Source organism: Haemaphysalis longicornis, unplaced genomic scaffold (genome assembly GCF_048455015.1).
Source record: "Haemaphysalis longicornis isolate Haplotype H1 unplaced genomic scaffold, Haemaphysalis longicornis Haplotype H1 scaffold_6, whole genome shotgun sequence".
NCBI lineage: Eukaryota > Metazoa > Arthropoda > Arachnida > Ixodida > Ixodidae > Haemaphysalis > Haemaphysalis longicornis.
Window position 1 is genome coordinate 35,123,895 of NW_027526407.1, and position 13,968 is coordinate 35,137,862.

Here is a 13,968-nt window from a genome sequence, read left to right on the forward strand (position 1 = left end):
ACATTACAAAATAAACAGCAAATTGGAACTGGGGCGGTGCAGGAGGTGTATCTGGAGCCCTTGGAGTAGGAGCTGGAGGTTCTGCTGGAGCAGGTGGAAGCCGCGGTGGAGCCGGTGGACGCCTAGGAACTGGCCTTGGGGCTGGCGCAGGCATCGGCGTAGGGGCAGGAGGCGCTAGTGGAAGTTCATCATTGTCAACGAGCAGCGCTGGCAGCGACGCCGAATTGAGCGGAAGTGGTGGAGGTCGACGTCGTAATCGAGGTCGAGGCTACGGCGGTGCTTCTGCCGGTGCTGGTCTTGGTGGTGTCTACGGTGGTATGTAGAATATATTGCTTCTATTAGTGTGCTGTGACCTTGCTCATTACACATGGCTGAATTCCGCTACTTATTATCACACGCGTCCCATATGCACCCTTTCCGCCGTTGTTGTAATGGTTCAAAGGTATTAAAAACTTGGCGCTGCTGGCAGTAGTGGTGAAAGGCTGGAAAACATCATAATTGGCGACCCTTCTCTCTTCGTCGGAGACCCGGCTCTTGCACGTCGCATAGATTTCCGAACTTGCCTCTGAAAGTTCTGTATGGCTGGCAGGCCCTGGTCGTATTAAAAAGTCCGCAGCCTTTCACATATCTCCCAAAGTGGAGCACGTTAGCTCGCGCGGGAATCCGCGGGAACCGGCTTCGCCAACTCGGCATCTGCAGCGCGAGTGGTTCTGTTCTCCCTACTTCAGGCGCAAATGCAGGCGAACTGACGCGAAGAAGAGCACGGGAAAGATCACACCACGAAATTTGGACACAGTGTTCTCGAAGGTCCCGCGGGGCCGGCGCGCGCGATGACGTCATAGGTAGGCGAGGGTTGCCTTCGACTATACAGCTGGTCTATAGTCCCTAGAAATATTCTAGCAACCATAGATTGGCGAAGGTCGTGCCGTGTGCCTCGTGCCGGAGAACTTTAAAAAAACATCAGCGCTGTTTAGCCCGAAACATATCCGTCCAGCGGAACCACAAACCCCCGAGTAAACATGAAAGCGTGTTTTGCGGTGACCGCCCGGCGTTGTCCAGACATGAGCGTGGGCTTACCGCACATGAGGAGTTCCCGCCTTGGTCCTCGTCATCGTGTAACCAGTGCGCAACGTATCCGCCGTGCCGAGGACGTTGACGACCAATCTATCAAGCCATCCGTTCCAAATCCACATATGGAGGTGGCCACCTGACTAGCTGACAAATAAGTGTAGTTCTAAAGAAGCGAAGACGCGTTACTAATGGGTTTGCGCTACGCGGCTGTGCAGTCGGAAGACGACAGCTGAAGGGGCGACGACAATTCCTACTGAATAAGCACTCCACATACTTCAAATGGATTTTCGCTGCGTGGGTCCGGCTGCAGCCTCACTCTGGGATCCGCTGCAAGTGTGCGAAAAATGTAGGTTGACCCCAAGATCTGCTACTTATCCAGCCTTTCACCGCTATTAAAAGCTGCGCTATTTCTTAATGTTTTTCTACGAACGGCGATGGGCCAAGCTGAAGCTTACGCTGCTGTTTTGTTAAATATCCAGAACTACTTGATGCTACTTTGATGCTTCGAAGGCAAGGATCATGAAACAATTCTTTGCTGCTATACCCCGTTTGCGCTTATTTGTTCGAGTTTATTTCTCCTTCCTTTGACGGAAATTACAGCTACCAGCTCAGCAATTTCCATGATTTAAAGAGGTCCTGAAAGGCGTTTTGAGCAGAATAAATGATAGAGCGCAGTCTTTAGATTGGGTGCTCAAAGTTAGCTGTGCCAAGAGTAACTTTTTTACGTGCAACGGCAAGCTCACAATTTCTTTGCAATGTTTGTTGCCACTTACCCACCAGTCCTGCGTGCTCTGGACACCATCATTTAAACGTATGTAAGTCATCGATTCTCCCACGTTCGGAACGAAGCAGAGATGCCGCTATAACAGAGCTTTTTTTGTCTCACTTCCGGCCGAGAGAATTGTCTCCTGCTCAGCGTCGGCTGGTTGAGGAGGCACCATTGGTTAATTAGCGATTCCTGGAGCACGCTTACGCGATATCGTGTTCATCTATATTTGCCTTTTTAGTGCGAAAGTATTTTACTCCCTTATACACAAAGATTTCACCGACGTCTAATCCGACACGGAAATGACGTCAGTAGAACGAAGCAAGCGGCCTGTAAAGGGTGCACCCCTTCATACGGGAGCGAACTGCCGCTCTGTTCACGCTCACACTTCGCCGGAATTCGCATTTTGTGGTCTATTTTGTCTAGCTTACCTGTTTACTCTGAAAATGAATAAAAACGATTTTTGCCGATAAGAAATAGCGGCAGATTTAGACGTGCGAGCCAGTGCAGGCTGATCTTGGAACGACTGCGCCACCTGGGTTATGCAGAGTGAAACGCACTTTAGTGAGTCGCGGTAGGAAGGGGCCAAATAATGTAGCAGACGATCAGAAAATTTCTTTCGTGCCTAGTTTACGATGTCAACAAATAGTCGCATAACGTCTGATATCAATCATAAGAAAATATTCCTACGGTTGATCGTTGCCAATAAACATTGCGTTTGTTTCCTCACCTGCTTTCACATTTTTTGATCGTCTGCTACCTCATTTAGCTCCTTCCTACCCTGGGAGGGGTCAAATAAGGTAGCAGAAGATCAGAAAACCTGCTTTACTTCCTGATCGTCTGCTACCTCATTTAGCTCCTTCCTACCCTGGGAGGGGTCAAATAAGGTAGCAGAAGATCAGAAAACCTGCTTTACTTCCTGATCGTCTGCTACCACATTTGGCTCAGAGCTCTTCGATATATGCAGTTGCGAAACTGCGCCTCAAAAAGCGGGCCGCAACTGGCCGCCATAGAGCTACTGAGAAACTCTATGCTGGGCGCCCCCAACTTTGGATCATGCGTATTTTGGCGCCACCATGGCTAGTGCATGCACTATCAAAGAACACACTAGTTATATAAACCTTCAGTTTAACATTAAACACTATTTTAAAGAGGCATAACTCTTTATTTTTGTACTTTCGTAAGTTATTCATTGCTTTCTTTACTGCGGGTTTTATGTTGTGATTGTTTCTTAAGCGGCACAACTGCCTGTGTGCGCGGGCACTCGGGTACATCATTGGTTTGAATTAAAGTACAAAATGTTCATTATATCTTGACCTGCAGCACACTGTATGTCAAAACTAATCCAGTACATGATCAAGTGGCTCTAAATAATCCATTCAAGCTTGCGTAAAGCCGTCGAAGCGAATTTTTCACTCCTTTGAACTCTTTTTTTTTGCCGCCTGAAGACCGCAGATGACGCGCAGCAGACGACAATGCGCAGCGACAGCGCGCCTTGCTGACCGCATGGTCACATTTCTTACCACTCTTGGTTCGAATGAACTTAAAACACTTGCGTGGTAGCACACCTGGGGCTTCTTGGACGCAACCAATTTACGCAAGCACCCAAATACCATTTTTTGTCCAGTCGTCGAACCGTGAATTACGTTGTATTCTAGATACAACGTATCATACACCGATAGATGGCCCAACTGTACGGAAAATCTAAAACCGTGGACAAATCATAGGGCCACCTTTTGATACGTGGGGCCTATTGGAGAAATACAGAGAGAAAAGGCTTTTTATTGAAAAAGCAGAGAGGTTTGCCGGCGTTTACTGTCGGAGCTTCGCCACTCCTATATCAAGTAAATATGATTTGGCTCCTTCCTCCCTTTGAAGGAACGTCAATCCTCCTAGTCCGTTTCACTCTGCATGCCCCAGGTAGCGCCGTCGTTTAAGGATGAGCCGCCATTTTCCGCCATTTTCCGCCAAATCGGCCGCCATTTTCCTATAGGCGAAAATCTTTTTTATTTATATTCTGAATAAAGAGGTAAGTACCGTCGTTGTTCCCGGTGTCAAACGAAATAAACCACGAAATGCCACCTTCGTGTGAAGCGTGAAAACACAGCGGTGGTTTGCCCAGGAAATTTTTCGTCGCACCACCCTGTGCAGTCGTCGTTTGTCGGCTGCGGGCGCCGAGGTGAGGCATGCCACCCATTGAATATTTGTGAAATTGTGCATTGATATATCCAAAATACAATACGGGTCGACATTAGGACGCTAACTATTGCGCATATCATCCTTTTTACATGATAGTTAGTGAGAGTGATTTATACGAGCTGTAACCAAGGGGTACGGAAAAGTGGAACTGGCTATGAGAAGTGGATGAGGATCGGCCCGCGCGGCGCGCAGTGTGTGCCTCGGGTGATTGACGTGTGTCTCCACAAGGTATGGTCGTACGTCACGCAGGGCCGATGGCGGTTGTTTTGAATCGCTGATCAGAGCAGATAAGGCATATCCGCCAACCGGAATAGGCCTAGTATAGCTGGCAACATGCGATTAGCGCCGTGCAGCAGTCTGTGGTGAAATTTTTACGCACAAATACCGCTTATTTCATGCATGTGTCACTTAGTCTGTGTAAATCAAGACACGGTGTCGAGAGGTGGCGAGTGGTGGATGCCGCTGGCTGGCGCTTGTTCGGGACAGCTGAGCAGCCATGTTTCTCGCCGTGGTGGCTGAGAGGGAGCGGGTCGTGGAATAGTACCGTTGGTCCTCACCCTACACCTGTTGTTGGAAAATATGATCTGGTTGAGAAGAAGAAGACATCGAAACCACAGCACGGGCAGCGTGGCTCGTGACATCATCATCATCTTCATCAGTCGAATTACGCTAGCCACGAGAAGGTCGCCAATAAAGCGGTGCTCTTCAAACCGCGTCTGCTTCCTGGCCTTCAACAATTTGGTAGGGGTCTTCAACACCGTTGAAGACCCCTACCGATGAAGTAGACCCATCGGGGAGGACGCACCGGCCAAGAACGACGCATTGCCCCAGCATCTGCTAGCGCGGCCTTTCCACGTACCGAGTTTCATCATGGACCGTCTCAAACGGAAGCGTGGTGCTCTGCGTGCCTCAACTACACGGATCATCAACGAAATGAAGGCCACAATGGAGACTACCCCGCTACCGACGGGTGAGCTGGCAGAACAGCTAAATATGCTCAAGTTGAAACAGACTCCCTTCGACGATATTGACAAAGAAATAGAGGGCCACATCCCCGATGAGGAATTAGACGAGGAGTTGGAAGCCGTAGAACAGTACCGTGACTGTATCGCACGCATGATTTTTTGTGCTGAAAAGCATCTTGCAAACGCGTGCCCTTTAACGGCGACTGGTGCAATTCAGGCTCCAACCTCACACCAAGATCCAGTTCAGGTTAGACTGCCCAAGCTTGAAATCCAGCCTTTTCATGGAGAATTTATTCAGTGGCCTGCATTTTGGGACCAGTTCGAATCGACGATACATAAGAACTCACCGCTAGCCAACGTTGACAAACTGAAGTACCTGCGCAGTTATTTAAAGGGGAAAGCGGAACGCGTAATCAGCGGATTACCAACCACTAACGACAGCTACCCCATGGCTATCGAACTGCTGCAACAGCGTTTTGGAGACACAAACCTAATAATCAACGATCACCTAAGCAGATTGCTTAACCTCCCGAAAGTGACCTCCTGCGACGACTTGAGCGGCCTTCAGACACTCAGTGAACGTGTACACACTAACGTTAGATCACTGAAGAACTTGGGTGTATACACTGAGTAGTACGGAGTCATGCTAAAGACTTCGCTGTTACAGAGCTTACCCTATGAGCTCGTGCTCAAGTTCAACCAAATAACGTTAAAGGAAACACCAGCAGGAGAAACGGGAGGTGAAAGGCCCAATAAACTATCGACGTTACTTGACCTGCTGAACCTAGAAGTGCGCAGTCGGGAAATTACTTCCATGATGACTGTGGCAGCAAAGGAAACGCCAATTAAAACGCAGTCTCTCAACCAGCAAGTCAACGACAGCGTTGAAGGTTCTGCTTCCACGCTGACAGTAAGTTTGTCTAGAGATAGATGTCTTTGCTATGACTCCACTGAACACAGCATGAACGACTGTACGGCTCAACTTTATTTAGAAGAAAAGAAAGCCACGTTGAAAAAACTGGATTGTTGCTTTCGCTGCGCGAGGCCCTATCACCGCGCCAAGGAGTGCAAGAAGGCAAGAAGACTATCATGCAGAAATTGCAAGGGTCGCCACATCACTCCCTTGTACGCCCCAAACTGGAAGCACCCATCTCAGGAAAAAATCACGGCTGTATCTAGTACGGCGATTGAGTCCGTGACTCCCCAGAGAACGGTTCTTCTCCAGACTGCACAAGTGTGGGCCAAGGGATCAGCTAGAAAACATCCGGTGAGAGTGTTGTTTGACGGAGGTAGTCAGCGTACCTTCATAACAGAAACGCTGTCTAGGAAGTTACGAACAAAGGTACTGGCCGAGGAGCACATGACGATTTCTGGCTTGGGGAACTCGTCGTTTCATAGTAAGAAGTACAAAAGAGTACAACTGACACTGTACAGCCAGTGCGACCGTCGTAGCTATCAAATTGAGGCTGTTGAAGTTCCCGCGATAAGCAACGACCTACCTCGGTTGACAGAACCAATGACTCTGCACGAACTTGAAGCCAACGCGATGACCTTCGCCGACGCCTCCAGCTTCAATGTTCACCCAGAACCAGGCATCAGCCTACTTATCGGAACGGACTGCTATTGGACATTCGTGACAGGGTACATTCGTCGCCTTAAAGAAAACCTCACTGCTGTTGAAACAGTCTTTGGATGGACAGTGCAAGGCGATGCGTCATCCATGTCGCCGACCATCGATTCAGGAAAAGTGCAAAGCTTTCACGTGACAACGGAAGACCACGTCTTCGTACAGAAGAATGCCTACCTCGGAATTGACCGCCTAGGAGTTAAACACACGGGAAAACTCTCCCAAGAAAGCGGTGAAGTCTTTAAAGTGTTTGAACCCGACGAAGATATTGACAACTCAGTAGGGGAAATTGCGTATACATCAGAAAACGCAAACATTTGTTGCGCTGGTGCTGAAAACGACCTTTGCAGATCAGAAAACCATGTCGCACGATTGACCGCTTGGCAGAAGACGTTCACTGATGGCTGCAAGAAACCGGAACCTAAACGCGATGGCTATCTCAAGACAAAAGCACCACGAATATTTGAAGAGAACTGGATCGCATGGACGCAAGAAATGCAAGGTTGTTTTCTGAACAACTCCGGACACTTGAACTTCATAGCTGCGCAAGCTCTCTGGTGGGGAGGCTCTTGGAAAAGATTGATTTGGGAAACCGAGTATGAAGGTGTGGATGGAAACGTTAGCTTATGCGTGGTACCTCTATGTACCGGAAAGACTTCGGGACGGCCAAATCATTCAGCGACTTCATCGCCTCGAGGCTACAGACGTAACTGCACAGCATATCGCCATTTTTTGAACTTAGCCATATCAAGCCAACCAGATCCATAATATTTGGCCGGCCGGAGCCTGTTGGAAAATATGATCTGGTTGAGAAGAAGACATCGAAACCACAGCACGGGCAGCGTGGCTCGTGACATCATCATCATCTTCATCAGTCGAATTACGCTAGCCACGAGAAGGTCGCCAATAAAGCGGTGCTCTTCAAACCGCGTCTGCTTCCTCGTCTTCAACACCTGTGGCTCTAAAGGACTAACCGGTTGGTCGGAGGAAGGAACTGGGTGGCTGAAGAGACGAACAGTGAAAGTTAATCCCTTTTTCTGCCTTTTTATCTTGAACTGTTTTGATTGTCGAATGTTTGTAACTTTGCTTAGTGGAGAAAGTCTATAGCGGGTCGGCGGGCACGAAAGCGGTAGAGGTTGTTGTATGCGAGGTAGGTTGTTAAGCGATAATGCACCATATCGTCGAACAGCTTGCCGAGGCACGAAGTTAGAGAAATGGGGCGGAGGGTGTCGACGAGTACCCGTTTGAGGGGATTTTGTATGGGTAAAATATCCGACGGCGTCATTGTGGGGGGGATGGTTCCCGCTTCCCTATGCTTGTTAAAAGGAGTAAGGAGGGATCAGAGCGTTTCCTCGTGTAGGTTGTGGAGGATTTTGTTCGTTATACGATCTTTTCCTGTCGTCGTGTTCGGCGTCAAGTGGGATAGAGCTTACTTCAATTATTTTATTCTGAAGGAAGCGTCGAGACCTGCGTTAGGAAGGCCAAGGTATGGCAAGGCCTTGTGAACTGGCGAATTTTCAGGAAACCCAAGGAGTTCGCGTGGAATACATCGAGCAAGTGGTTTGTGGGTGCGGGTGGTCATGAACGAGTCGCTATACGTGCTCATGCGCTATTGTATTCGAGAGTTTGGATCCTAAGAGTTGGCTAAGCATATGTGAAGTGCGCTTGGTGCTCAACGTACCTCCTAGTTGATGATAGAAAGATCGCCAGTTTTCAGTGAGCAGTGTGTAAGCGTATTGAACGCCCCGAAGGAATTTCCCTTATTCTACTTTTGAGGGAGGGGTTATGTTTTCGACTTTTTCATCTGTTGAAGATATATTGCCGAACATTCATTGATGAGCAGGGGGGGAGTTGACCAGAGGATTGTCATTTGTGAGGGCGGTAATTTTAGTATTCTACGCTTACGCCGTAAGCTCTACGGTTTATCGTTTCAGCTGTGCTTCAGCCAGAGGAACATAGAAAAATATTTGCGCAATGATGACCAGTCTACCCTTTTCAGCTCTGGAATGTTATTCCAACAAAAATTATTTTTCTGTATGCTTTCGTGCAGTTTCAGGCATCAGAATAGTAGAAGCGAGAAATTGAGCCCATAATGCAAGTATTTATTAAATTAGTGGCATTCAATTAATCCTTAAGAAATTATTTTCATTAAAAAAAGAAATTTTTCTAGTTTTCCTAAAAGGTAGGACACCCTGATCCAATAGAAAAAATAAAACTGGTAGTGCGAGTATTCACAGGTTGGTGGGCATTTTGACGAAAGCGGATTTAAATTTTCTTATCCGCCCCGTCATCATACTGTGTTTCCTCTGTCGCTTTTTTCTATTTCTTGTGGTCCAGATCCCCCAAAACACAGCAGTGGTGATGTGATGCATCTGGCCCGGTTTTATAATCACGACGAAGAGGGTAGTTTATGTGGTGTCGTCAAATGACGCCACCACGGTCGAAAGGACTACCAGCGTAATTGTCTGATGCGTCGGGCAATGAAAAATTGGGATCGGGTGAGGGCGAGGGTTTATATCGCTCTCAACCGCGTAAAGAAACCGCATCCATTGTAGATGGGGCGTATTGCTAGGTCGGCATCATATTCTGAAGAGAGCTTCGAATTGTTTTGTCTGTGCATGTAAGATCGTCCGGCTTTTCTTGTTGGAACTCAGTGAGGTGTTATGTGATGAATTGAGGAAGGTGGTGTAGGGTCACTGGATTGTGATCGTGTGGGGGAGGGGGGGGGTAAGTTGAACTCTTGTTATATGTTCAGCCATTGGAAGGACCCCAGTCTTCATTTTTGGTTAATTCGGGCGTGGTGAGTAGGCGCGTTAGAAGAGGTGGGACGGGGGTATAAAAGGTGGGTGTTGGTTGTTTAGATGGGGATTGCTGGGGAACGTGGTTGGCGGCTTTGACGACTTCTATGCGGGTGAGCGTTGTTCTGCTGCTCTATTGCTAGAGATCTTTGGGGGCAGGTGTCAAGCGGAGTGGGAAGACGACGTGTAGGGAGGTGAGGAAAGGTGTGAGCTGAGGGAGAGTGCGATACTATGGCAGACCGGCTTACCTGCTGTGGGTCGTCGGTTTTGGCGAATGGTTGCGGCGAAATTTGGACATTAGGTGAGCTGGAACCATTTTTTTTAGTCTTTGCCCACTGTGTATGTCAGATATTGCAGTTTGCACTTTAGTGTCAACGTATGGTCTTTTGGGGGGCACTAAGTCTGCAGTGGAGGAACATGGGTGGTAGAGGTTGGGGTACACGCCTTGTCGATGTCTGATGTCGCCGCACAGTCGACACACCCACAACGTGCGCTGAGAAAATGCCTTCCATATTTACAGATAATTGTACGCGGGGCCCTTGGAATGTCAGTAGGTTTGAGGGGGTGCGCCCCATTAGCATGCATAAGGGAGCTGCGGGACTTAGAATAGTTCGAGGAGTGCGTCGGAGATAACGTCGAAAAATTGGTGTGGGTGAACCCGCGGATGGTGTCTAGTCGAGGCTTCGCCGACTGCAGAAGATTGTACTTTGTTGCTCGTAGTTGTACAGTCTTGATTGTGCCAAGTTCGAGTGCTTATATTTCATGGGCAGTATATGCGACGACGTGATTGTTGGATATTTAGACTTGGACTATTACATAATTGTAATATTTTCGAGAAGAATGTTTCTGGGTGTAGCAACGGCATGTGCGAGAGCACGACGAGCCCAAGTGGCAACGTTGAGTCCTAATCGTAACCGATAGACGATCGCGTCTATCCGCCGTGCGTGCGATTGTCTATCGGGAGGAGTCGCGGGGGTGGGTTGCATGCATGGCGAGGTCAGTTCTCGGAGCGATGGGAGCTTACCCGGTGGTGGGTTGAAAGCTGCTATGGCTTGTCGCTTGGTCGTCAATTCTGTCATCTCTAGTAGAGACCGTAAGACCTAGATTCAGGGGTTTCTCGAGGGGAAGGCGCGGCTGCTTTGCTGGTCGCCGTGCATGTCATCCGCTGTGGGAACTGGTAGTGAGAGTAGGGGCTACGCAGGGGCAGCCTCCCTATACGACCGGCGTTGGCGAGGCGAAATGGCGGCGGCTTGGAGTGTTAGCCTTGACTGGCAGTCCCAGCGCTGGTGCGGCCACATAACTTGGGGTCCGGCTTCTTGTATGGCCGATGGTCAAAGTGGTTGGCCAAAGTGTCAAACGATGCCAGTAGTGTGCACCTTGAGAATTGTTTGGGGGTACCGCTGGAGTCGTCGATTGAGTACCAAGCCGAAGAAGTTGTGTGCACCTCTGGCATCGACTGCAGATTTCTCATTCTATTTTTGTCATCCTGATTTACATTTCCACTACTGTAATAAAACAGTTTAACTTCGCTAATTCGACGTGTTTGCGTATATTCTCGGCAATGCCCTGTTGCAATTGCGGTAGTCTTTAAACATGGTTTCCAAATGAAATAGATGGTGCGGTAGTGGCTTGTGGGGGCACTTTAATTTGGGTGCAACTTAAAAAACGCAACAGCATGTTGAAGAGAGCGTACCTGAACAAGTCACCATTACAACAAGCTTCTACGAGTGTAAACAGGTCCAGAAATGTTTCAATTTTTTGGGTTGAAGCGGTATCAACACAGCACGAAATGGTCAGTTTGGGCCCCGAGGCCTCTTTATTTACGGCGGTATTTTTGCAGGCCTGGGAGGAACACATGGTGCAAGTCTTTCTGGTACCGGAAGTGGCGCAGGCACGTCCGTTCTCGCTTCGGGTGGAGCACTCGGTGGACACCTTGGTGCAGGAGGTGAAAATGCTTTAGGTGCAATTTTACCGCAAAGCAACCTAAAAAGATAAACTTATTGCCAAGGTGAATCAATATTGAAACTAAAAAGTATAACCATTTGGAAAATATACTTTCAAAGGGGCTTCAGACTGTTCCATGTCTGTCTTCAAAGTAGGGCAGTTTCACACAGCCTGACGAAAACAAAATTTCTATGAAGAAGCCGAATAAATTAGAAGCCTCAGAAAATTCAAACATTATATCTAATACGTTCTATGGTGTGAGCGCTCCTAAACGTTCTATATACGAAATAATGGGAATACAATACTTTTAACTGTTTTGACTCACCACCGAAATAAGAACAGGGATATGTGTCGGCAACACATGACGATAGGCCACGGAATTGCGTTAAAAAATTAACACCGGTGCTTTCAATGTATGCCTACCAGAAATGCCAAGCAATTATCCGTATGAATTACGTATGTGCGTAGTATACAGAAAAAATACGGCAAATATAAGGTGCCATATTCAGCGCTTTAATATTGCAGAAACGCGAACACTATGTCAAACGATTCTATTCTGACAAGCATTTGGTTCTTTTGTTTTTGAAAAGGTAATCTGAAGTAGTAACGCCTGGGTGTGTAATAGCCCGTATGGAAAACGTATTCCCATAATTTGGCATACAAGGAACGTTTCACTACGGTGGGATGTCTAATGAGCTCCTTCAAATAAATTAGCATGTATTCATGCAGTTCGGAGTCTTTACGCAACAGACACTCCAAATACGCGTGTTTGAAGTTCGATTCTAGCATAGAGGTTGCTGGTAATGCACATGATGATGCTTCTTGACGGTGGTATGAGCCTGGCAACTTCCTTTTTAACTGGCCGTGCGTGACATCTGAACTATAATTTTCTTCTATATAAAGTTGTTTGCGCCTAAAACACGTCAACTAGGTGTAAAAGAGTTTACACGAAAGAAGAATTTGGCTAACATTTTCGTTTGGTTTATGACTAACGTTTCCGTCTTTGGTTTAGATGCTCAAAACAGTGATCAATATGCTCAGTTAAGGCATCGTGCTCCCTTTAATTACTGATGGTACTTTTGCAGGTTTGGGAGGCCTAAGTGGCGGAGGACTTTCCACTTTGGGAGGTGGGGCAGGCGCGTCCCTTCACGGTTCGGGTGGAAGATTGGGCGGAAGCCTTGGGGCAGGAGGTGAAATTTCTCTATGTGCTGATTTTGTTTAGAATGAACATCTGAATAGAAAGCGTGCGCTGTACATTTTTTCCTGTAGCGACACTTTACTGTGAAGCAATTTATCTTCACCCTTACAAAAGATAGCGTAGGAGTTTATTAGCCCCCACCGAGTACCCCCTGTAAATTCGATGTGTTAACAAATGGAAAACGAAAGAGCATTCAGTGTACGTCACGTTCCGGCCAATATTTTCATCAGAGACAATTCAAGTAACCACAAAGACGACGGGCTAATTTTATTGATAGAAAGCTGAGATCAGCATAGTTAAGTTCCACAAATTCTATAAAATTGGCAAGCTTCGAATGACGATCGGCATATAGAATTTCTAGAGATTTGACGAAGCAATAAAAACAAAAAGTGTAAATTCGTCAAAAGCCGGCTGCTGTGGATGCACAGTTAAAAAATCTAAATTACGTTCTAGCGCAAGCATTTGTACGCCTATAAGTTGGTGCATAGAAACCTCATTCCTGCTAACGTTTGCCGGAAAAGCGCATTCAAGATAAAATGCTTGCAGTTCCCTGTGGCGGCTTCGAGGTATCATAAAAAGAAAATCAAGCCGTAATGGGACCCCATGAAACTTTTTGAAGCTTTGTTTCAAGTCCTAAATGTTTCAAAAACGTAGTCAACCAACACATCCAGTACTTAGATTGGGGGGCCGCAAAGTACCTTAGCCAAAAATCGCAGCTCAACGCCCAACCGATAAGTTAAATACTTGCTCGAAAGATTATTTTCTCTTTCCCGGTTTTGGCGTTGTTCGACTGCTGCAATTACGTTATTACAGCGGTTTAGCGGCTATGGGTTGGCTTTTCTTAAGTTGCAGCAAGGAACGCATTCAATAGTCACTTTAAAAAGACAGCCGCAGAAGCGAAGCCGGATCCCTATACTTGATTGCATAAATTCACCATGAACTCGCCATGCATAAATTCACCATGAACTCGCCAGTCAGTGACGTGATGCACGTATAGCTAGGCGACATGCAGTGTTTTTTGACGCTTAGCTATTAAAGATTCCAACCAAGCTATACTATTGGGCTTAAAAGATATTAAAATTCTTGGCATGTATTACAAAAATTAGGACGGCAGCTTAGGTTGGCAAGAGAAACACATTTCTTTATGTTAAAATTAGCGTCTATATCATAAGGCGATCACGTAACGTTGATCCAAAAGCGAGCGAAAAATGGTTGTTTAGCGAAAGAACACCACGCAATCTTTTTTACCATACCTATTTATTTCTTTCAATCGCTTCTAGTAACATAGTGTAGCTATCTGCTTCAATGCAAGTTTTGTTGCGTTATCACGTTCCCGACCATCACCCACTGCCCCGCTATCGTCTGCTGAGGTGTTTCAAGTTTATGGCGTGACTACACAA

At 47.2% G+C, this 13,968-nt stretch overlaps 1 protein-coding gene across 1 annotated transcript in view; it reads left to right on the forward strand.

Annotated features, from left to right (window-relative positions):
- LOC144142968 (uncharacterized) overlaps positions 1-13,968 on the forward strand; it is a 45,949-nt gene that overhangs the window by 16,304 nt on the left and 15,677 nt on the right. Inside the window, exons 6-8 of the mRNA XM_077674796.1 lie at positions 43-315; positions 11,267-11,371; positions 12,456-12,560. Coding sequence (XP_077530922.1) covers positions 43-315; positions 11,267-11,371; positions 12,456-12,560 — 483 coding nt within the window. The remainder of the gene's footprint in view (positions 1-42; positions 316-11,266; positions 11,372-12,455; positions 12,561-13,968) is intronic.